The 22,897-nt window shown below is 49.0% G+C and overlaps 8 protein-coding genes across 8 annotated transcripts; 6 read left to right on the forward strand and 2 right to left on the reverse strand.

The window, feature by feature from the left end:
• Positions 1-630: 630 nt before the first annotated feature.
• Positions 631-2,839, forward strand: N7520_001027 (uncharacterized protein; the record flags this gene model as incomplete). The annotated part of the gene is made up of 3 exons (XM_057134962.1): positions 631-668; positions 888-1,255; positions 1,314-2,839. 3 exons carry the CDS (start codon positions 631-633, stop codon positions 2,837-2,839), a joined length of 1,932 nt encoding a protein of 643 aa, XP_057000898.1.
• Positions 2,840-4,665: 1,826 nt separating this feature from the next.
• gldB (putative glycerol dehydrogenase (GldB)) lies at positions 4,666-5,695 on the reverse strand (the record flags this gene model as incomplete). The annotated part of the gene is made up of 2 exons (XM_057134963.1): positions 4,666-5,235; positions 5,288-5,695. 2 exons carry the CDS (start codon positions 5,693-5,695, stop codon positions 4,666-4,668), a joined length of 978 nt encoding a protein of 325 aa, XP_057000899.1.
• Positions 5,696-6,800: 1,105 nt separating this feature from the next.
• On the forward strand, positions 6,801-8,225 carry N7520_001029 (phosphatidyl synthase; the record flags this gene model as incomplete). Its single annotated transcript, XM_057134964.1, has 1 exon — positions 6,801-8,225. One exon carries the CDS (start codon positions 6,801-6,803, stop codon positions 8,223-8,225), a length of 1,425 nt encoding a protein of 474 aa, XP_057000900.1.
• Positions 8,226-11,262: 3,037 nt separating this feature from the next.
• On the forward strand, positions 11,263-13,279 carry N7520_001030 (Leucine Rich Repeat domain protein; the record flags this gene model as incomplete). Its single annotated transcript, XM_057134965.1, has 3 exons — positions 11,263-11,443; positions 11,504-11,851; positions 11,904-13,279. 3 exons carry the CDS (start codon positions 11,263-11,265, stop codon positions 13,277-13,279), a joined length of 1,905 nt encoding a protein of 634 aa, XP_057000901.1.
• A 707-nt stretch (positions 13,280-13,986) lies between these two features.
• On the forward strand, positions 13,987-15,957 carry N7520_001031 (TFIIH subunit TFB1 family protein; the record flags this gene model as incomplete). Its single annotated transcript, XM_057134966.1, has 2 exons — positions 13,987-14,125; positions 14,186-15,957. 2 exons carry the CDS (start codon positions 13,987-13,989, stop codon positions 15,955-15,957), a joined length of 1,911 nt encoding a protein of 636 aa, XP_057000902.1.
• A 327-nt stretch (positions 15,958-16,284) lies between these two features.
• Positions 16,285-17,270, forward strand: dscB (the record flags this gene model as incomplete). The annotated part of the gene is made up of 2 exons (XM_057134967.1): positions 16,285-16,551; positions 16,617-17,270. 2 exons carry the CDS (start codon positions 16,285-16,287, stop codon positions 17,268-17,270), a joined length of 921 nt encoding a protein of 306 aa, XP_057000903.1.
• A 2,079-nt stretch (positions 17,271-19,349) lies between these two features.
• Positions 19,350-20,462, reverse strand: N7520_001033 (uncharacterized protein; the record flags this gene model as incomplete). Its single annotated transcript, XM_057134968.1, has 1 exon — positions 19,350-20,462. The coding sequence occupies one exon, from the start codon at positions 20,460-20,462 to the stop codon at positions 19,350-19,352; it is 1,113 nt and encodes a 370-aa protein (XP_057000904.1).
• A 1,545-nt stretch (positions 20,463-22,007) lies between these two features.
• Positions 22,008-22,862, forward strand: N7520_001034 (uncharacterized protein; the record flags this gene model as incomplete). The annotated part of the gene is made up of 1 exon (XM_057134969.1): positions 22,008-22,862. The coding sequence occupies one exon, from the start codon at positions 22,008-22,010 to the stop codon at positions 22,860-22,862; it is 855 nt and encodes a 284-aa protein (XP_057000905.1).
• Positions 22,863-22,897: the final 35 nt, after the last annotated feature.

A 22,897-nucleotide genomic window follows, 5' to 3' on the forward strand; every position in this document is an offset into this window, starting at 1 on the left:
AGACTAATACTCTCAGCCCGGACCAATAAAAATCATCATGTCTCAAGCTTGGAATATATACTACTAAAGTAGAACCGAGATGCGAAGTCTTTTCGGGGTTGTGCTCGGGACGCGGCCTTACATTCAAGTTAGTATCATAGCCCTCGAAGAGTGTATACGGTCTCTCTCTGGTTCTCGTGCCCAAATAGATTTAGCAACGTACTAACAAATCAGGCACCTCTTAACATACTTGGACTAGTAGGTACCTAATCAACAAAGCCTAATCCAGTTGAGATCGTTATGGGTTGTCTATAAATCATCCGAAGATCAATAAAACGTCTTCTAATCCACTTGGGTAGAGAACTAGTCCATATCAGTGGGACCACTACCCAATTTTGGCCGCGGGGGAGAACCATGCGGTGAGTTGGCAGGGCAACGGGAACAACCAGACTCGTTTACGTCAAAGCAAAAAACGGGATTATCTCCCCCTCCAACATCCTTACGGTCACTGTATCGGGTATGCCAGTTTCTTAACACAGCATTCTTTTCTGATTCATTTCATATTACTTCTATCCGTCTATGCGATTTGTCGCAGATTCCTGAACTTCGGATTCCAGTAACACTTTTGACACATTCCGCGCGTCAACAACAATGGGCACCGGTCCTGCCTCGTCGCAGGCTCAAGCAAAGTGGGTAGATTTCTCTTTTCTGATCCTGTTTGTTGCGTCAATCACCCTGTCGTTTTTACGATATCATCTGCGTCGCAAACCCCTTTTCGGTCCAGGGGTTACTCCACCTTAGCTCTGTTATGTTTTGTTGTGCACCGATACATACTTGGATGGTCTCACAAGCCTGGCAATACTAAAGCGCATAACTAATTCGAAGCGCTCTTGCGCATGTTGTTATAGTGGCCCCTCCGAGCCTGCTGCCGACGGCCTATTTAGCTTCACACCCATCAAAGCCCTACGGGCAATTCCCCATTTGTGGGAACGCAAACCATCTACTCCCTTCCAGACAGGAGCCAAGTCGCGAAAATTGTGGAAGCGGGTTCGCTCGTCGCTCACAAGTATGAAGTCGCTCGAGACATCAACCATGCTGGAACATGACGCGTTTCAAACTGCAATCAATACATCCAGAGATGCTGGCTATGCGCGAGGCGTGAAGCGTCTTTGCGTCGGGGCTGGCGAACCCGAAAAGCGCCCGAACTTTCAGATGCAGGAGCCCTCTCGCTCGTTCTTCGAGACCAAGTGGGAGTCAGAGGCAAGCCAGAAGCGCCGTGAGTCTCGGTCTGATTACATGTTTGTCTTGGAATTTTTGCTAAATGCCAGTCGCAGGTAAATTGCCGGATGCCCCTATCAATATCTTCGACGAGACCTTACAAAACAACGACAGCGATCTTGCTATGACTGGGTCGCCTCGACCCCTTAATTCTCTCTGCAGTCCATCGAAGACGACTGTTTTCAATGACCACAAGCTTCAAATTCTGGATGGTGCCTCTGACGCAATTGAAATCGGAGACCCAGTATCTGGATCCGTGGCCCGGGAGCAAGGCGCAATGACCACCAGCGCAGCCACTGATGGAGATAGGAATATGGCGCCGACCCCCACAAAAGTCGTACGTGATTTAACTCAGCAAAAGAAAGGCACGTTGGTGCGTTCAGCTCTACGAAGCTCGCTTGATGGATCGGATGCGGAGCTACTTAACGATTTCTTGTCGAAGGCCCAGGCCAAGCGCGCGGCCAAGGCCGCCTTGATGGACCAAGAAGGCGATGTCACTAGAGAGACATCCAGCGCCGAAGAATCACCAGATGCGGAGACTACGACACCCCGGTCTCGTCGTGCTCTGGATGTTTTGGATACAAACTCGCCATCGCCAGTCAAGCTTGATGTCTCAGCAAACAAAGACAATATTCCCCTTGTGGATGAAGCGCACGAGAATGAAGTTCCCAAGGTCATTCTGGAAGAGTCAGCCCCTGCAAGCCCGTCTTTCAGACGAAGCACACGGGCAAAGGTTCACACAGCAAAACCTCCCCATGTGCGCAACACCATCTCCCTGCGCAGGGCCAAGGGCAACGAATTTATTTTCCTGCAGCGCACTGAGGCCCAAGAGCTGGCATTGACTACGAAGAAGAACACTCGGCAAAACATGGGCAACGCCGTGCCTCCCCAGGTTGTTCTTGAGGCCATGGCCAAGGAGCAGAGCGACAGCACTTTTCCAGTAGAAAATGATCGTAAAGCCCGTCACCGTTCTTCCACGCGAAAGAGCGTGACGTGGAACGAAGAACAGCTTGTGGAATATGAGGTTGATAGACAAGACTCAGAGGCCCCTGAGGAGAAGGGCAACAGCAGCGGCGATGACGTTACAGAAAGCACTCTATCACGATCTGCAGCAACACAACCCGAAAAAAAGGCGTCTAGCCAGCGCAGCAGTCGCAGCCAGATGCAAGAATCATCAAGCGAGGAGCCCGAGAGTGCCCCGACCACGACTAATGCACCTACTACTGCACCCCCGCGATCGCGACGCGTGCGCCGTCTGGGTGACTCCTCAATGGTCTCCGGCACACCTGTGAAAACAGGCAGTGGTCGTCTCAGCAAGCCACCCGCTCCTATGGCCCCCCCGGCGGCAGCTGCAGGCCCCTCAACTCCCACTAAGGCTCGCCGAAAGCTGACTCCCAAGTCACCAAGTTCTTCAATGCTTACGGCCCCAGTTTCTAAAATTGCGGGGCCTCCTGACCAGTCTTTTGTCAGTGCTATTCCCACTCGCAGTACTAGCGCTAGCGAAGGAAACTCTGAGCTCAAGCGGAGTGTATTCCAGTCTACTGCGGGGTGTACACCTCGCCGGGTTCGAGTGAGAAACTGATGATGTGATGGTGCTGAGTGCCTATAAACAGGGTTTGCTCAACCTGTAGGTTTTCCTGTTTCATACGGAGTTTTGTTTGCTTTTGAGATACCAATGCTGCTTTGTTTTGTGCTTCTATATGCTCCTTTGATCGTCTTTCCAATCAAGTTCAAGTTGCTCTACCACCTACTTCTTCATCAGCAGTACGCAGTACTAGTATGTAAAGTACATAGTCTAAGAACGCTAGCGGGATGACGTTGTGTTGGTCAATGTACCCCGGTTTAAACATGGACTTTTATTCTGAGATCACCCTGGCGTCCGTGAATGGCTCCTGCATGGCGTGAGCGGCGCCGGGGCCTAGACACTAAGACACTAGTACTAGTCTCAATTTCTGGAGATCTGATCCCCACGCTAGACTTTCCCCTTATGGAGGTTATGTCGACTAAAGATTGTGAAAATATTTTGAGTTTCGAACTTGGCTATGAAAGTTTTGGCAGAGTTATAGCCCCAATGATACTGTTCAGGTACTCTACCGAGGTGTTCCGTACTAGTACATACTACTATAGCAAGCAACTGTAAAAGCCATGAGCCATACATTATACAGCATATGCTAGATACTGTCTGATTTGTATCCTAATCCAATCAAAATGTCTAGCTACTACTATGTGCCCTGCCTTGTTGGTGCGAGCCAGAAAGTTAAAGACCAAGCTCTGGCTAACCCACAGACCCGACCACAAAGAGCACATGTAAATATCCATGATCGTAAGTATTCAAATTCAGAAGAGGCATCAATTCCCGTCGCATCAAGGCTCCGGATCAAAGTCTATACTACACGCCTCTTCCCAGAAGCGGAAAGAGTAAGGGAACATCACCACCAAGTCTAGCCCTGGAGGCTTGTAGTCCATCAGTCTCATACAACCCCAAGTTCCCACGAAGTATCCAATATGTAATAGAATTTCCCTCAATGGATGTTATTCAATCAAAACTTCGACAAAACAACCCCCGACCCGCTACGGATATATGACCGAGCCATGTGCGGAGTACGGAGTAAACGCAACCCCCCACCCATCCCCATCCGGCATCCGGTGTTGTACAAACCACCCTAATCCGTCCACCCAAGTCTCACAAATTCCGAAATCACCCGACCATGCTTCAATACGCACTACGCCAGACCAAGTTAGTTAATTGCATTATTTTAGCTCCAGGGCCGCTCAGTTAGTGGCGCCAAAGGCTTACAGCCACACGCGTGATGACATCTTCATGCATATCGGAGTACTCTGCTCCAGGGTCTCTCTATTTGTGCTCTTGGATTGGGCAATGGCACATGCTGATAATGTTGTAGATTGATGTATACTCGTAGCTTCGGGCTGATCTTGTATTCGTGTTTGTATTTTATTGTGGGCCTGGACCTGTGGAGTTGTTATTGTTTATTGGTGGGGGACTGTACTCCTGCATACTACTGTACCTAGGTGGGATGGGATTACAAATCTGCAACTCGGTACAATACGGTGGCTTGGGATGTTTGAACCGATTTGGAGATTTTCAGGGTATGGGTTGTTAGATGATCGTTTGAATTGTAAGTAAAGAAAGTTCTTTAGGCTGAAATACTCTTGGAAAGTTAGCCGTGGATGCCGGCAGAAGAGAGGGGGGTTATACTGGGTTTAAGTTGATTCGGTCACCCAAACCGGAATCTTATTACATATCAATTGCTCAAAATTGGTGAAATTTACCAAGAAACTGGATAAATTGTGTTCATTTCATCTATCGTGTCTGTTCATTACACTTTTCCCCAACCCCTCCGCCCCACCGGGTATCACTTCATCTGTAGGGCGGTATTTTTTGGTAAATTAAGCGGACAGGTTAGCGGCGGTCTCTTGGGGCCACACATCGTAACCGAAGGTATCCTTCATGTTCACAAAGCGGAAGTGGCGGCCCTCGGCAACCTTGTTCACAGCCTCAAACTCCGCATCCGAAAGCTCGATGCTCTTAAAGTTGGACTCAATACGCTTGGGGTTGGAGCTCTTGGGGAGCACGACGTAGCCACGGCGCAGACCCCAGGCAATCAGGACCTGAGCCAGGGTGTAGCCGCCCTTCTCGGCAATTTCGTTCAAGGTCTTGTTCTCGGCAACACGCTCGCCGGTGGTGGGCACCTGGTTCTGTGAACCCAGGGGTGAGTAGGCCTCGGGCAAGATGTTCTTGGAGAAGCAGTACTCCACCAACTCGGTGTTGGGCAGGAAGGGGTGGATCTCGATCTGGTTGACGTGTGGCTGCACCTTGGCGAACTTGGCCATGGCCTCAAGCTGGGGGATGGTCCAGTTGGACACACCAATGGCCTTGGAGAGGCCGTCCTCGTACAGCTTCTCCATGGCGCGCCATGTCTCCTCGTGGTTCTCGGTGAGGTCCTTCAGGATAACGTACTACAGCTTGTTAGCTTTATCGTCAAGAAAGGATTGAGCCGTATAATTTTACCTTGCCATCGGGGCCGATCTTGGGCTTTTCTTGGCCGTCCTTCTCGGCGGCAATAGGCCAGTGGACCAGATAGAGGTCAACGTAGTCCAGCTTCAGGCGCTTCAGGGAGTCATTGATAGACCAGCGGACATCTTCGGCGCGGTGCAGGTGGTTCCACACCTTGGTGCAGACGAAGATGTCGGATCGCTTGACTGACGGGTTGGCCTTGAGGAAATCGTGAATAGCATCACCGACCTCATCCTCGTTAAGATAGTACCAGGCGCAGTCCAGATGACGGTATCCGGTGTTGAGGGCAACGGTGACAGCGGCGTAGGTCTCACCCTTGGAACCCTCGCTAGCAAAGGTACCGAAGCCCACCGCGGGGATAGTGACTCCGTTGCTCAGTTTGTAAGTCTTTCCGTTGGACATGTTGAATCAAATTGATATATTATAGTGTATAGAAAGGAAGAAGATGAAGAGGGGGACGAATAATTATTATGAAGGTGGGGGACTTAAGCGGGCGAGCGATGACGATGTTCACTGCAGACGTGTGGGTATAGAGGGGTCACTTTCCGCTTTCAACCCGAAATAACTTGAACACTCCAAATTTTTACTTTGCATTCTACAAGCAAACATTGAAATACTCTAAAAACAACTTATCAATAAGATATCAGTACGATATCAATATTCCCTGACGATCGTTCTGTACCTAAAGCACTAAGCATATCCCTGTGTAACCCGGAATGCCCTTGAAATACAGAAATACGTGTAATCTAAGTATTTTTCAAAAACTTCCCCATGACATCATTGTAATCCAAAACGGTGCTGAAGCGTTTGACCCACTTCCATCGTCATCCTATGCCGTTCCATGGGTGAACCGTGCTCCTGTCCAATCAGATATCGCAACCGCTCCAAGTAGAGTCGTTTTCTTACCCACTCATCGTCTTATACGTCCATCTCAACCAATACTTTCCTTGTTCATCAGTCGGAGGAGTGCTCTCCTGAGCTTCCTGGTATACGAAGGCAGGGGGTATAGGTATACGGTACCCGGAGAAACGTTAGTGCCGCTACCACGTTGTAAGTAACTTGTACCCCCCCCTCCTTTGTGCCGCATATATTCGAGACTACTGTACGCGCATCCCAAGCCTGCACCAGCTGCGACCACAAACCATCCTGTTATGGCCAAGTGATGACGCTTATTTATATGATAATCAGACGGGTGGATCCCCACACCCCCCTCATTGTATCCCGCAAAGTGGTTGCAATGGCCGTCTGATACCGTGTTTTTGGGCCAACCCGTGCTCATGCCCTGTTCCGGTAAATGAGAAGAACCGTGACTGTATATATATACGCGCATTACCCTCGCTTCCTGTTTATTTTTCCTCTCGTCCCGCGCTCGGTTCTCATATAGATATTGTCTTATCGCGTGCTGGTATACTTAAACCAGTCACATCTCTTGTTGATTAGACCGACTCCTCTTTTCTCCTTTTCTCTTTAGACCCCTTATCCACTTTTACTCCACCGATCATCCACCATGCCTCGATTTGATGATTCGGACTTTTTGGTCGAGAGTCGTCCCAACGACATCACCAGTACTCCTCGCAATGGCCTACCTATCCCTAGTGATGGTAGTAACACCATTGAGATCCCCTCAACACGCAGCGCTATCAGTGATGCTGCGGCGCTTATGCATAACCTCAGCCTGTCGCCCTCCATGAAGGAGCGAAGGAGCTCGCGTAACTCTTTTGGTACCTCTCTGCCCATTCCACGCTCGCCGCGTCTCTCGCGTCTGCACTCTTGGAAGACAGAACGTCGTATAGCTTCCCATGATATCTTGACCTCGCAGGTCCAAGATATGTTCAAGGAGAAAGTGGAGACTGCTAAGAACATGGCATTTGCTTTCGATATCGACGGTGTGCTGGCACACGGACCTGAGCCTATTGAAGAGGCCAAAGAGGCATTGAAGATCCTCAACGGGGAAAATGAGCTGGGCATTAAGATTCCCTACATCCTGTTGACCAACGGGGGTGGTAAAACCGAGGTGGCTCGGTGTGAGCAGCTCTCGCAGATGCTCGATACCACCATCTCTACCGAACAATTCATCCAGTCTCACACTCCCATGCAGGCTCTGGCCGAGTACTACGAGACTGTGCTCGTATGCGGCGGTGAGGGTTACAAGGTTCGCGAGGTCGCCGAGACCTACGGCTTCAAGAATGTCGTCCACCCTAAGGACATTCTCGCTTGGGACCCAACTGTGTCGCCATGGCGCACTTTCACAGAGGCTGATCGGGTAAATGCTAAGCCTCGTGATTTCTCCAAGATGAAGTTCGACGCTATTCTTGTCTTCGCCGACTCCTACGACTATGCCACGGATTTCCAGATTATCATGGATCTATTGCTGTCGGAGGACGGCAAGCTCCTCACCCGTGCCAAAGATCCAGTCACCAGCCGCATCCCCATCTACTTCTCCCAAGGCGACTTGGTCTTCCCAACCAACCACAAGGGTCCACCTCGTCTGACACAGGGAGCCTTCCGTATCGCCATTGAAGCCCAGTACAAGGCTCTAACCGGCTGCGAGCTCGAGCGTGTTGTCTACGGCAAGCCCGAGCGCGCCACCTACACATACGCTGACGAGGTCCTCAAGCACTGGATGGAAGAGATTCACACCGAGAACCGCCTGCCCAAGAACGTCTACATGGTCGGTGATAACCCGCAGTCCGATATCATTGGCGGTAATATGTATGGCTGGAACACCTGCCTGGTTCGCACTGGTGTCTTTCAAGGCAAGAAGGGCGAGAACGACGCCAACAATCCGGCCAGCTTTGGTGTCTTTGACAATGTCCTGGAGGCTGTAAAGGCTGCTATTCGCAAAGAGCTTGGACAGGACTTCCAGCTCAAGTGGAATCCTAAGATCAATCCCGTTCTTAACGATGAGTCCAGTGCTGTTGATTTTGATTAGATTGTGCAATTAACAGCAGAGATGAATATTACGACTTATGCTAGAGCTTCAGCTTGACCGTGTCCAGCAAGCTCAATTGTTGGATGTGGAATGTTGGATGTGGAATGTTGGATGTGGAATGTTGGATGTGGAATTGACAGACTTGGGATTTCCCTGTGGCGTTTTCTTTTCTTTCAACCATGTCATTGCTAGACTTGACTTATACTGTCCATCTACCCAGTTTGATTTTGGGCTTGGACTGATATCCACTTATTTTGTTTCATATTACATTTTGAAGTCCTTCATCGTTCAAGATTGTCTACGTAGATTTTTGTCTTCGAACTCGAATCTGTTGAATATACCAATGCAAAAATACCCCAGGCAAACTTTCACAGATTAATAGTCAACTACGATATTCGTTGGCGGTAGACCTTACCAGATAGCAAAAATAGAGTTTCCAACCGCGTGGAACGTAGAAATTCAGTGACGTCAAACCCACTTACATCTTATCATGGATCTAACTTGATAACAGGTTCCACGGTTCATAAGTCAAATGACTACAAATAAAGCTCTTGGTTCAATGTAGATACGCTAGGGTATAATTGATTAAAACTTTAGGTTTGATCTAGACTTGGACGGGGAAAAAAATACATCAGATGCTCTAGGTCACGCGAAGTTTGAATATTTCTTCCTGAACCAACTTTGAAATATTTCCAAGTCCGAGGAGATGGTACCGGGACCTTGCATGATTCCCGTTGTTGTATGAGCTATTGACCTGTCATAATAGAAGACGGGTCACAGGATAAGATTGGTGTAGGTTTTCAGGGACAGGGTGGGATACGGGGAGTTTGGACCCGCTATCGTGTTTGAATGCAGTTTCTGGGGTCATGCAGACGTACGAAGGGAGTCTCCTCATTTGTTTCGATTACCCTTACTTATTTGTATCGGGCTCGAAGCTTTGTAATTTGAAAATAGACATATGTGGGCGTTAAGAGATCCCAGATGCACGTGGTTTGGTGGTACTAGTAGTAATGATAGTGAGTACTATTTAGAGCTCTAGGGTTGGTTTGTTTATTAACTGCATACTACACTCCATCTATTTCATTTGACGTCATGTTTGATGGCTACCGACTCTCAAGCATACCTCGATACCACCAAAGATCTACCTTTGACGTACCAACATTGAACCTTGGAATGCATCATATGGAGCAAGCTATGTATCAAGCGGATTTGGGACCTTTGTTGCGATCGTCGAGGCGACTTTAGCAGATCAGCCAAGGATATTCACCAAAAGCGATAAGATTGATAAACCGAAGTGGACCCGAGAGATTCCCGAGAATCTTCGGGCGGCGTCGCCAGGAGCCATTTCCTGGAAAAGGACTCCCCAATCCACTCAATAGCCGTAAGTTTGAAGCTCTGTGAAACCCGAGCCTCAAATCCTTGTAAACGAGAATGCAAATTACGCAGCGAAGATCACTTATGTCACACATGGTCACAGCCAAGGCTCGGCAAATACCTAACAATCACAAACTATTGCCTTGTCTGCTCTACTAGTTATCGATCAAACCAACACTTGGCAGAACTAGATCGACTGATCAGCATAGCGCACACCGCCCCATTGAAGGGATCACCCGTTAGTGGATGAGGTGGAGCTTAGCAGCTATTGGCGGGTCTGTCTCTAGTTAACTGACTAGCTTCTTAGCTCCTACTCTCGGCGATGAGTTGGCCTGTTTTTGATTACTCCGACCTTCGGATGGATTGAGGATGGAAATGATGTACCACGCTAACGTCATTTGGCATCTGGAACCCAACTGCATATGTTGCTCAAGCCGCGCGATTCTAGAATCGAGCCTTAGCAACCCTGTTGAGCCGGTGATATAATTGTACAACTGGGCGGTTTACTAGTTTGGAATAGGAGGTGTTATCCGCTGTCCCAGCAAGGACAACAGGAACGCAGGATTAGGTCGAGTTGGTTGTCGAGAAAGCAGGCTGGTGACGAGTATTTTCGAATCAAGAAATGGTGAGTTGGCCATTTCCACCTTCATCGAATGGTTTAAGAGGTTAAACTCGATCAAGCCATAACCAAAAATTGGAGAAAGTCAGTCAGGTGATATTCTATTAGGTAATGGCGCGCCAGACCCCGCATGATCGGCTGAATCGACTAATTAAATGTTATTGAGATCCATGTGGTTACCTAACGAGAACCCAAACGTGGTCTGGGGTACAGAAAAGCATCCGGCTGACCTACGCATGGTCCTATCGGCGGCTGAATATAGATGTCATAAATTGCTTACAAAGGTACCTTTATAAGCTATAGGTTTCCATGAAGCGTAACTAGCTGTGGAATTATTGAATTGAATTTAAAATTATTTTTCATGGAAGTACACTACATTCCAGATGGAATCATTCTTATCTATCCTCATGCATATTATGACGCCATGGTTTCCGCTTGCATACATTAGATTTCTCGAAATGTAAAAGAACTAAGTAAAAAGCAAACAAAGTCTGCAGGGGCAAGCTTTCTTTATCGCCCTAACCATGTATGGCCGATGACTACTAAACTCAAAGCACTCGACATCCGCCACCGTTGAATGGGCTTATTTGCCCCCGTGATAATTGCCTTTCATTTTTTAACATTTCAAACTAAATGATCTTTCTGGTGTAAGGAACCTATTTTCTTTTATTTTCTTCAATTTTTTTCTTATCCTCACGGACCCGAATCCAACCGGTCCCAGCCGTTTCCACTTAAATTTTTTTTTTCTCCTTCAGGTTTCCACTTTCTACTTCAGCGCAACGCCGGTTCGCCGATTTCCGTGACTAACAGCTTGAACTTTTTTTCCTTTCCCCGCCGCCCCTCTACATCTTCCTTCTTCAAAGCCCTAACCTTTTCCTTTTGATTGACCAAATCATCCTTTTTCCCCTTCAAACAATCCGGGGAAGCTCGTCTAATAATTTTGCAAATTTTTTTTTTTTCGTGTTCCACCTCTAAAGGGTACTTCCCGAAACTAGTCTATCGTCTGTACTGGGGCCCTATATAGAGGGCCCGCTCGCTCTCAACATGGCCTCCCTCACTACTGCCCCTTCACACCCAAAGCCGACCCTCCCGCGATTTACTATTCCATGTGGTGATCACGTTCACTCACGCGAGGCCTCACCTTCACCTTGCGTTACTCCAGACGGATCTATATCCAGCAGCAGCCGACGCCCATCATTCGGCTCCATCAAAGAGGACGTCGACGGTACGCAACTACTTATCCACATAAGGACATGAGGGGGAAACTAACGTGATCGAGGTACAGGCATTGCGCAATCATTTGTAGACACTCACCACGTGCCCTCTCCAACGGAACCCAAAGAGCCTCCCAGCCCGGAACCCCAAATGCAACAGGCCCCAGACTTTTGTTGCCCATGCGGTGGTTTTCTGGGATGGAAGCAGATTCGTCTCAGTGGTAAAAGTCTGAGTCGCAGTTTTGGGGACCTTCGAGGGTTGGCAAGCCAGCAAGCTAAAGGCTGGGCATGGGAGACGACCGGGTCAGGACGAGAGTTGGTTCCTCCCAAGGCCCCAGAGGTAGTGGAACAGCCACAGCCCCCTGCTGGAATTCCTCCCGGCACATCGGCCCTGGAGAAGCTCCCATCTGAAGTTCTGGGTAAGGAATCCCCCGTTTATGCACATCATATTTGAGCCTAATTAGTCCGCAGATCAAGTTATCTCCCACCTGGCTTTGGATATCCCGCCGAATGGATATACTCCGCGCAATGTTGATCTGGTTTCGTGTCTTCTGAGCTCGCGCACCTTGCACGCGGCGACGTTGAGTGTGCTCTACAGGAACATGACCTTCCCCCACTCGATCATCTTCTCCAAGGCCCTCACACATATCTCCTCCTACCCGGCTCTTGGCACGCTGGTGCGCCGTTTGGATTTTTCTCACTTCACGTCAGTGGGCTTGGGTCGGACTAAGCAGATGAACGCCGAGATTCAGAACCTGACCGCGCGGACCCTGTTGCAGTGTCTAGAACTGTTGCCTAACCTGAGGGAGTGTCTGTTGCAAGAGCATCTTGAGAGTGATTTGAGCATGGACGTGATTCGTAAGATGTTTATGGGTCTGCCGATCCTTCAAGCAGTGGATCTCTGCGGCTGCTCCACCCAATCCTTTTCCTCGGTCTTCCAAGAGGCTCTCACCGGTGGCCCGGCTTTACCCATGAGCATGCCCAACTTGAAGCGACTCTCCCTCCACGAATGCAGCACCATTACGGCGCCGATGTTTGATTTCCTGCTGCCGCGACTGATCAATCTGACCCACCTTGATCTGACCCACACGCAAATCAACGATTCTGCTCTCTTCGCCATTCCCGACACCGCTCGTATCACCCACTTGAGTCTGTCTCGATGCACTCGCCTGCACCCGCCAGCTCTGATCGAGTTCTTGACTACTCACCCGGCGGTCTGTGATTCTCTGGTGTACCTGAACCTGCTGACAGACGCCACTCGATTCCGTCTTCTGGAAGAAGATGATGTCACGGCACTGCTGCCCAAGCTGCCTAACACTCTTCGCTCCTTGAACCTGGGTGGGGCCCGGATCACTTCGGCCCATGTACCGCTTTTGCTTCCTCTGACCAAGCACCTCGAGGAACTGGGCTTGAGCTCTGCGGATCTTTCGGTACAGGATGTGAACACATTCTTCACCCGCACGAAGGAGGATGTGCTCCCCAGCACTCTGTGTTACCTCGATCTTGCCAAGGTGACACAGATGACCATTGGCTCCATCTTCAACATGAGCTCGTGCCTCCTTCTGTCAGAGCAGAGCTACCCGCTACAGGTAGTTGAATTTAGCGACAAAATCATTACTCCACTGCGTGAGCGGAGCAAGACCCAACGTGTCTCCGTGGGCTGGACTGTGCGAGAGCTTGGTCGCCGCGGCTGGTACGTTCGGGACCCTGCTTCTATGCCCAATTGCCCAATTGACGATGGATACCGCTCTTGGAAGCTTGGCGCCCGCTGGTGGGGTATGCGCAAGATTCCTATGGCCGTCGGTGATGTCGGTGGTATCTACGGCCACTACATGTTCAAGAAGTGATTTTTCATGCAGCCCTTGCTTTGGCATTGCTGGAAAAGCATACTTTATCCTCTTATTTTTTTTTGGTCATTGCTGGTGGATACCCTTGACAATCTGGTTTTTCATTTCATTTACCTGTTGCTTATTTGGTCCTGGGAGGTCTTTTTTGACGATTACGAATGATGATATCCGGTCTATGCATGGCGGCGCGCAACATGGTTTACGAATTTCGGCATTCTGGCTCCTGGCTTCGGGTTCGTGCTCTCGGTCGCGTCTATCTTATTTTGCATAGCATTCTGGATCTCTTCAGCGGTGTTTTCAAGTTTGCTTTTAGTTATTCTGGCTCATTGCTTGCTTGGCGTTTATGTACATTGGCGTTATTGCATCACTCAGCTCATTTTTATACCACGTTTTCTGTAAAGTACACAATTCACTAAAGTTCTTCACTTGTAAATTCTTTGTCTGACAAGAGACTGGGGTCTTCTCTAAGCACTTCATGAGGCTTGCGATTCTTTTATTAGGGTATTGGCGTCCAGGTGATAAATCACGTGATCACGCGCAGCTCTTCTGCGGCTCTTTGCTTTCGCTTTGACCTCACCCGCTGCCTCAACACATCTCGAAGGCCTCGACCTTCTCCGCTTAGCCTCAACCGCTGAGGATCTGCCTATCCTGATGGGTGGTTTCGTTGTCGCTGCTCAGAACAGTGGAAGCTGTCGAGACACGTGACGATGGCACCTCCGAGCGCCGCAGCCTCTTTCAAGAAGAAAGATGGCAATTTGAGTCTCACCCCAGATGAGGCGACGCTGGTCTGGACCCCGGTTGAAGCGAGTGTCTCGGGACATAAGATCGCCGTGTCCACGATCACCAGTATGCAGCCGCTCAACCCTGCTGCCCAGACCCGTCACCTTTGCTAACACTCGAGACTAGATTTACAGCAAACCCCAGTTTCAAACCCCAAAGTTATGCTGAAAGTCTTTGCAACCGCTCCAAACGCCCCTCCAAATAGCGAGTCAACTGCCTACACCTTTCAATTTACTGCCCAAACGAACGCACGCGCACAGGCCGATGCCTTCAAGGATGCTCTCGGCGCTCGGGTCAACGCGGCGAAAGCAGGGACGCCTTCACAGACATCCACGCCGGCTCCCAGTAGCGGGGCAGGAGTATCAGCGGCTCTTGCGATAGCTAATGCCGTTTCGTCAGCCGGGTCAGCCAAGAATCCATGGGACGATGATAACCGACTGAAGGCCGATGTGGAACTGCAGCAATCTCTATTGAAGGCTGATTCGACGTTGCAGCGGATGTTCATGGAATCTCTACATACAAAACCGGACACCTTATCCTCTGGCCAGTTCATGTCACAATTCTGGTCTACACGACTGCACCTTCTACGAGCTCATGCGATCGAACGCGCCCAGACGCGCGGATCCTACAACGTGCTCTCATCCTTAAAGCCGCGCGTTGAGGAAAATGTGACTCGTTTGAATATTAGCAAGGAACAAATCCAGCTTATTTTCTCGCAGCACCCACTGGTCAAAAATGTCTATGATGAGAACGTTCCTAAGCTGAGTGAGCAGCAATTCTGGTCGCGCTTTTTCCAGAGTCGACTATTTAAGAAGTTGCGTGGAGAGCGTATTTCAGAAGCAGACGCTACAGACGCTGTGCTGGACAAATATCTTCGTGAAGAACCCGCTGTCGCAGAACGGGATGCTAATGTCCCCCACTTTCTGGATCTCGCGGGTAATGAAGGGAATAACAGTCAACGCCGTGGAAACCGACCGGACCTGGACATGCGCCCCTCTGCCGTGGATAAAGTACCTATCATTCGGACTTTGAACAGTCTCAGTGAGAAAATCATGGCCAATGTGGCCCCAGCAGACGGCGACATCAGTGCCCCCATTGGGATGAATGAGGAAGCATGGGCAAAATTGCAATTACAGGATCTCCGAGGGGATGAGGAACAAGCCCGTATTACTCTCAATATCCGTGATCAGGACCGTTTCTTTGCGGCGGCACGGGATGATGACCAAAATCGGGCGCTCTCGAAGCAGGATCCTAATCAGGTTTTGCAGCTTCTCCGCTCAGAGGTTGCGCTCAATCTTCCACCCGGCGGTGCTACACCTCTCCAAAAGTTAGTCGATCCTGGCGACGACGAAGACGAGGAGATGGACGATGCCCCTGCCAATAAACGTCCCGTTGGCTCATCCGCTGCATTACATGCTGCTTTTGCCCAAATTCTCGAGGCAGTACGTGATCAACGCCACCAAATGAGCGAGGCTTCATTATCCGACACCTACGGACTTTCTCCTTCCCTTTATGACCGACTAACATTGACGCATGCGACCTCGACTGAATTCCTTCACCAATTCTGGCAGGCCTTCCTTTCCGGGGACTCCGATCGTGCAGGTGAGGTCTCGTCCTTATCGGAATCACTCCAACGTGCAAAGCAACGAATCGAAGCCGTCGCGGAAGCTGCAGAGGCTGAACGCCAGCTTGAAGTTGACCGAGCTAAACAGCATGCGCGTGACGTGTTTGAACGTACTGGACGCAAATTGCGACCGAATCTAGACAGCATTGAGGGGGGGGCAAAAGCGGTCAATCAGCTACTTGGTCCCACGTTGCAGGCCTTGGAGTTAGCCTCGATCCGGTATCAAACGGCCTTAGCGGAGGAAACGAGAGAAGCTGCGGCTTTGGCGGTTTAAATCCATTTAAAAGATGACGTTTGACAGGCTTGGAACTGAATAATATATAATACTATACCAAGTAGGTATCGAAATCAATTTTCAACGCCACTTAAAAGTATTCAGGGTGTACGGAGTTCAATATGTAGATCGGCAAGCCGAGGTTCCCCGGACTCGGATGTTATGTGGCCTTCTGCTTGGGTCTTCTCCGCTCCCACTTCTTTTCCCTTCAACCCCCATCGTATTTGGGCCGCACAAGACACCGGCTATACGGAATCGCTCCGAATGAGCCTCGATCCATAGTAGAACCTGAGATCTTGCGACTGGCCACAGCGCCCCTCAATCAAAATGCTCACCTCCGGTTTTACCAACACCCCGCTTACAAAGTCCCTCCTCATATACACGATCGCCTCCTCCATCGCCCTCTCCATCCTCGACATCAAACATCTTGGCGCAATCCATGTATCGCCCCATTTCTGGCCATATGCGCAATTCTGGCGCGCTCTCCTCTGGCAAATTGTTGGCTTTTCCAACTCCACCGAAGCCTTGTTCGCCGCAATGCTGGTGTACCACGTACGCGTCATAGAGCGGGCATGGGGCAAGCGAAAGATGGCCGTAAGGGATCACCAATGACGATAAACTCAAAGTCAAAGGACATGAATGCTGATTTTGATGTACAGACCTTCCTCCTAACAACGCTCCCATACACAACTCTCCTCCCACCCCTCCTTCTAACTCTTGTTGCTCGCCCACTCTCCCTCAACACACTCAATTACCTCCCCTCTGGACCAACAGCAATGGTATTTGCTCTTCTGGCTCAGTACTACGCCACAATTCCACATGTCTACCGATACCGCGTCGGGACAACAGCTTCCTCTAACACCAGAGCTCCTGATACCACAACCCCAACAGCAAAACCAACACCAAAGGGCCTAACCCTCCTGCTCTCGGACAAATCAACCACCTACCTTGTCGCCGCACAGCTCGCCCTCTCCCAGTTCCCCGCTATGCTCCTCCCGTCTGCCGTTGGCTGGATCGTCGGAATAGCCTGGCGTGCCGAGCTCCTACCAGGTCTATCCCCATCTGCAACGGGCTTCCGTGTTCCAGCATGGATGGTCGGAGAACGGGAGCGGAGGAGCGGGGTTGCAAATGGAAGTGCGGCGGAGCGGGAGCGATATGAGGATTTGAGAAGAAGGTTGGAGGGTGAGGCGGCTGCTTCTAGCTCCGGATTGGAGAGTGGTTCTGGGAGGAGGAGGAATGTTAATGGAGGTGGGGAGGGTGAGGGTCGGCAGGAGAATGGGGGATTCATGGAGAGGTTGAGGGGGGCTTGGTGAAGTGTTTTAACAAAATGTTTCTGATTTGAATTATATTCCAGGTTTTATGGAACTTTGAATCATAGTTTGTATTTTTACGACTGTAATTGTGTTTAAAGTCCATATTCTGTCTATGTGGAAACCTTGGAAGTTGGTATGTATCACAGCCTGGAGGACTGGAGTGTTCATGTAGTAGGAGATATGCCCGGCACCTCCAAGGTTGAGGACTCACCCAGTAGCTAGGCAGACATGTATGAACGAACAACTCTCAAAGGCTTGGACATGGGCAATCGATCTATGTATTCTACATGCATATATTGCCACTATCATCCAATGATTTGAGTGAGAGTACTGTAGATCTATAGAATATTCTTGTGGCGACTGGCTCCGATGTATCCTCAGTGATTGAAATCAGAAGCTACTGAGAGACCGAAGATATATTTATCCGAGTTTGGCCCCATATTCCCATATTAACTCTATTCAACTTGGCAGCACTCAGGTGCTGTTGAATTACCCAATGAGACTCCAAAACAAGCATCTCTGCCAGATACACTTTTTCGACAAGATTTAGCTATGTCATTCATCAGTGTTTCAGTTGAGGGTACTTTAAAGACTGTTTTAAATTTGATTTATGGACAGTAGTTGGGAAAAGCCTCGGATCCGCGGGGGGGGAAGACCTCAACCTAGAAAGAGTAAGCCCAGAATTTGAACGACAATGGCTTGAACATAAATCAACTGAACGCAATACTGGCATTCATTGAATCATTCAACTTGGACCGCTACTTAAATGTGTTTTTCTCGAGCGAATCGATTTAACTCCACGGAGTGTTCCTGTACAATTATATACATACTGTATGAACTCGACTTGCCTCACATTTACGTCCTCTTTAATATCGGACCTCTTCTGGATACAGCCCAGCCTACGTAATTGAGCGCAGTTACACCAAATTTCACTTCTATCACAATATCCAATGTCCGACAGAGCTTCTTCCAAGACGCACGCCCCTCAATTCCTTGGCTATGTAGGATAGGAGGTCCAAATTCCTAGCTCTAGGAAGCTGAGCTGCTACTTAGCGTCTTGGCGTATTCTAATGGATCCGAAGAAATACATACTAATACGAAGTACAGACTAGTCTACAAAACAGGTACGGAGACGCTGGAAAGGGGGCTAGAACGCGCGTTGCGATGTCGACATAAAGGACTTGATCTTGGCTAAGCTCACTGCCTTGCATGATGAATTCAATTTTTTAGGGATCTGCAATCTAGTTGAGCTTGACCGTCACTTTCGGCCGGCTGGTGCTTGTGCGGGTTAATGTCGGTGAATTCATCTTTTGGGGCCTGCAAATATTCAATCCTTCAATCCATGGTCTATAGGATAAAGGTATGACTTGGATATCTCATTAGGGTTCAAGGGTCAATTATACATAGACTGGAAATAGGCCTATTGTGTTTAGAGTATACAGTATATACGGAGTACATCATACATTGAATCTATCAAGCATACAGAGTATGCACGCTTCCAACCACGGAATCCAGTAAGATTGTGGAGATGAACCAGCAAACGGATGTTCCGAGTGGATCGTTTCATATAATGTACCGCGGATTCCACTCAACAGCCGCATGAAGAACCAAATAAACATCAAAAGCCCCATCAATTGCTCATTTTAATATACTTCGTATGCATCGAAAGGCTTTCTACCAAAGTGGGGAATATATACGGACAAATGAAAATCGAGTCCGGGCCGAGACGGCAGCGTACGTATGCGCTGATGCGGCCATCAGCGCCCCATCACACTAATGAGCGCCTCGTCCGCACCAAAATTGGCAATTCAATAAGGGGCCAAATCATTGCACGGGGAAAAGGGTCAAATTTTGAAAACCTGTGTGGTATTTGGAAAAAAAAAAAATCTTCAAGAAGATAAAAAGAATCGAATATTTATACCGAACCAATCAGGCAAAAAGGTATACACCAAACCGACCCCACATATGCATCAAACCAAAGTCGTAGTTGCAGGCGTCAAGTTAAAAATTGAAAACTGAAACAATGTGTATAAGAAAAACAAAACCAACACGAAACCCACACGGCGCGTCTGTCAATACCTAGTTGTCGTAGTCGATAACCACAGACAGACGAACAGGACCAGCGCTAAGGTTACCGCCAATACCACCGACGTCGGTCTCAGCACTGGTGTAGGCATTGTGAACAGTACCAGCGTCAGTAGTGATGTACGAGCAAGTACCATCAGTGTTGTAGGCATCACAGATCTTCATACCCTGCACGGTGAGATCGGCATCTTGAGCCATAATGGCCGAGACGTCGAAGCCAGACCAGCCCGAGTTAGCGGTGGAGCCAAAGTCGAACTCTCCCCAGGTGGAGGCGTAACCGCCGTAGTCGTCAGTGGGGATGGAAGAGCCCTTGGCGGCGGCCCAACCACCCTGGGAATCGTAGTCGAAAGCGTAGTACTTGGTCTCACCGGCGGCGAGAGTGAACTTGTGACAAGCTTTACCGTACCAGCCGTCCATGGTGCCATCGGAGCTGTACTTGTTCCAGATGACGACCAGCCAGTCGTCGGTGTTGGAGCCAGTGAACTCAACGACATACTTGTAGGTGTAAGCAACGTCGGCGGAGACGGAGATGATGTTGCTGCCGTATGGGCTGCCGACGTTACCGGAGTAAGTGTCGCCGGAGCCGGAGGAGTTAGTGGCAGTGCCGAATCCAGAGGTGGAGTAGACACCGTCGGAGGGGATCTCGGTCCAGCTGGCGCTGGAGCCGGAGTCGGTCGAAGTAGCGACGGAAGTCGAGGTCGAGACCACGACAGAGGAGGTCGACGTAGAGACCACGACAGAAGAGGTCGAGGTCGAGGTGGAGGAAGTCGTGATCTCCACGGCCTCCTTGATCTCCACGGAGGACGTAGTCGGCACAGCCGAAGTAGTCGGCTCAGGAGTGGAGGTTGACTCCGGGGTCGGGGTGGGAGTGCTGGTAGATTCCTCAGGAGCGGGAGTAGAAGTGTACTCGGGAGTCGGGGTGGGAGTCACCACGGCCGAAGAACTCCATGCTGGGGTTGAAGATTCGATAGCAGCACAGGCAGCAACGGTGACGAGCTCAGTCACGGTCGTAGTGGGAATGGCCTGGCGACGAGCATGACCGTGGACACGGTGAGCAACGGCGCTGCTGGAGAGAGCTGCCAGCAGCACAGACTTAGAGAAGAGCATTTTGGAGATACAAAAGACACTCAAATCAAAAGGAAGGCAATTCTGGAAAGGCAATTGTCAACAGCACTATAAAGGAATGAATAGTGTTGTTACAAAAAGGAAGGACAGAAGTATGAAAACTTCCCCAGAACGGAAGAGAGAGTGTTACTTGTATAAAGAAGAAGGGGTGGGGGGAAGAAGTCGATTTTATTCTTTTGGGGCTGCATAAGGCTAGATTTTTGCCCCCGGGGCTAGTACGTACGCCCTAGGGCTAGTATACAAGGATCTAGCCCGCGGGTTGACGTGTTGTCCTGGAGGTGGATCTATGGACAAGCCACGATTGGTTTCAATGCCGGTCTGTAGAAAGAGATCCACCGGTTTGTGGGATCTTTTGCTGAAACGACTTGTACAATGCAATCGTACCCCTTGACGTTTATAAAATAGAGTAGGAGTAGTTCATGGGCAGCACTAAGAATATCTGTTTCAGGTATTTATATACATTTTTTTTTACCTTTTACCTTGTACCTTTTAGTGATAATTAGTTACGACATTTGAGTAAACAAACAGCGAAAAACAGGAAAAACAATAACAGTAACAGGACAAAAAATGAAATAAAATACACCACGTTTCTACCAAACCACGTTGCCGTTAAATGTTCTTTGGATGCCTAATTAACATTTAAGATCCACCATGAACATTCTTCTACTCCGATCTTGGCGACTTAAACTTTCCGTATCGCTTACCTGATCGGTTTCGGCAGATGTAGCCCCCGTGGCGCCGGTGCTGTTTCAGGGGGGCGAGAGGGGGGCTCCGTCTTCTCCGGCTCAGGGAGTTAAGACTTTTTTTTTTTTTCTTCCTAGATGAGTTCAATCTTAGACTATTGTGGGCTGATATTTCATGTAATTATTCACACATCAGTTCCAAGGTTTCAAGCTTCTAAATCAAATGATCCATGGATGCCCGATCAGCGATGCTTGGCTCGGGAGATCACTGGGTTATGTAATCCTGTACTGTACCTGACTAGTCAACTTAGGGCTGCTGATCGATCTGCCGAACACCCGATGAGACTGTACAGTATATCCATACATAATAATATGAAATATAAAATCTAAAATTATCAAATATCAAATACACTCCAAGGCATTGGAATCTTTCATCTTTGAATGCTATCCAAGGTTGAGTATTCAATATAAAAGAATTTATCAAAGAATTTCCTCTCCTGACTATCCAAGGACATGAAAGAACTACACCAAAGATCAATCCTGGGACTAAGAATAGACACTCAAAAAACGAACTTCACATCCTTCAAACATTTGAAATAGGCCAACAAAGAATTTTCACATCTTAAAGGACCCTACAAGGACGAAAGCATCCCCAAATCCCGAACTACATTTCCCATCAAGTCTCAGTCAACTAGTACACACGACAAAACATCAAAGTGAAATCATTATCCTTAAAAATGCCCAGAGCACCCGCCCCCAAGTTGAAGAACGATGCCCATTGGGACCGTCTCAAGATCGGAGCAATTAAGCACCAAAAGGAACGAGACGTCGTCATCCAATCCTCATGGGTATCAACGACGACCTCAGCATCGATGGCCTATACCTGCGAACGAAAGATGGACGAGAGGATGTCCACAATTCTATTTATGAAGAGATAGAGAATATGCCTGCCGGAATTCCACGCCTACACCGGCCTACTGCTGTGAAGAACTTGTATGAGATCTTTAGGGATCAGCGGGCTGGATGGCCAGTTACGAAACGGGAGGAACTGATTGATGAAGACGATTCTTCCTCTGAGGATGAACAGGAAGAATTGAAGGTTCCGATTTCGAATTCAGAAGTCGCATCCGAGCAGGATTCTGAGGAATCTGCATCGGAGGAAGAGGAGGCGGACATTGAGATTTCCGAGGAAGATGATGAACAAGAAGAAGACAAAGAATCATTCAACTTCCCATTCAACTTCCAATCCGAATTCGTTCTCTACAACTGTCTCGTAACAATCGTCAAAGCCAACGAGCCCAAATCCCGCTGGCAAACCAAACTTTCTGCATTCCTCGAGGATCACCCTTTCCACTTCCAGCAAAGCCCTGACCTAAATTGGATCGATATGCGATATCTCCGATTCTCATGCCTCTGCAAAGCCCTCAACAGGATTGACTGGCTCGATTCCCCCCATAGCAATGTCTGGTGGAGCTGGGACACCTTTGACGAAGTGGATCTGGAATCCACCACGGGTCAGGCCCGACTGGGATGTGACTGGGACTTTGGAAGAGCCGTGTGGAAGGGTTTTGAGGGGAAATGGAAGATTCTCAAGGGTCCTCATGATGGGCCTTTCAATGTGGATATTGAAAAGTCTCCTTTGTTTACCATTATCATTCGAGATGGAGTTACAGGTTTGTCTGATCCCAGTCGTACTTAATTTGAGTGCTCTACTAACTGAAGTAGATTGTGGGG

The sequence above is a fragment of the Penicillium odoratum genome (genome assembly GCF_028828045.1).
Source record: "Penicillium odoratum strain IBT 22623 chromosome Unknown utg000001l_segment0_segment0, whole genome shotgun sequence".
NCBI lineage: Eukaryota > Fungi > Ascomycota > Eurotiomycetes > Eurotiales > Aspergillaceae > Penicillium > Penicillium odoratum.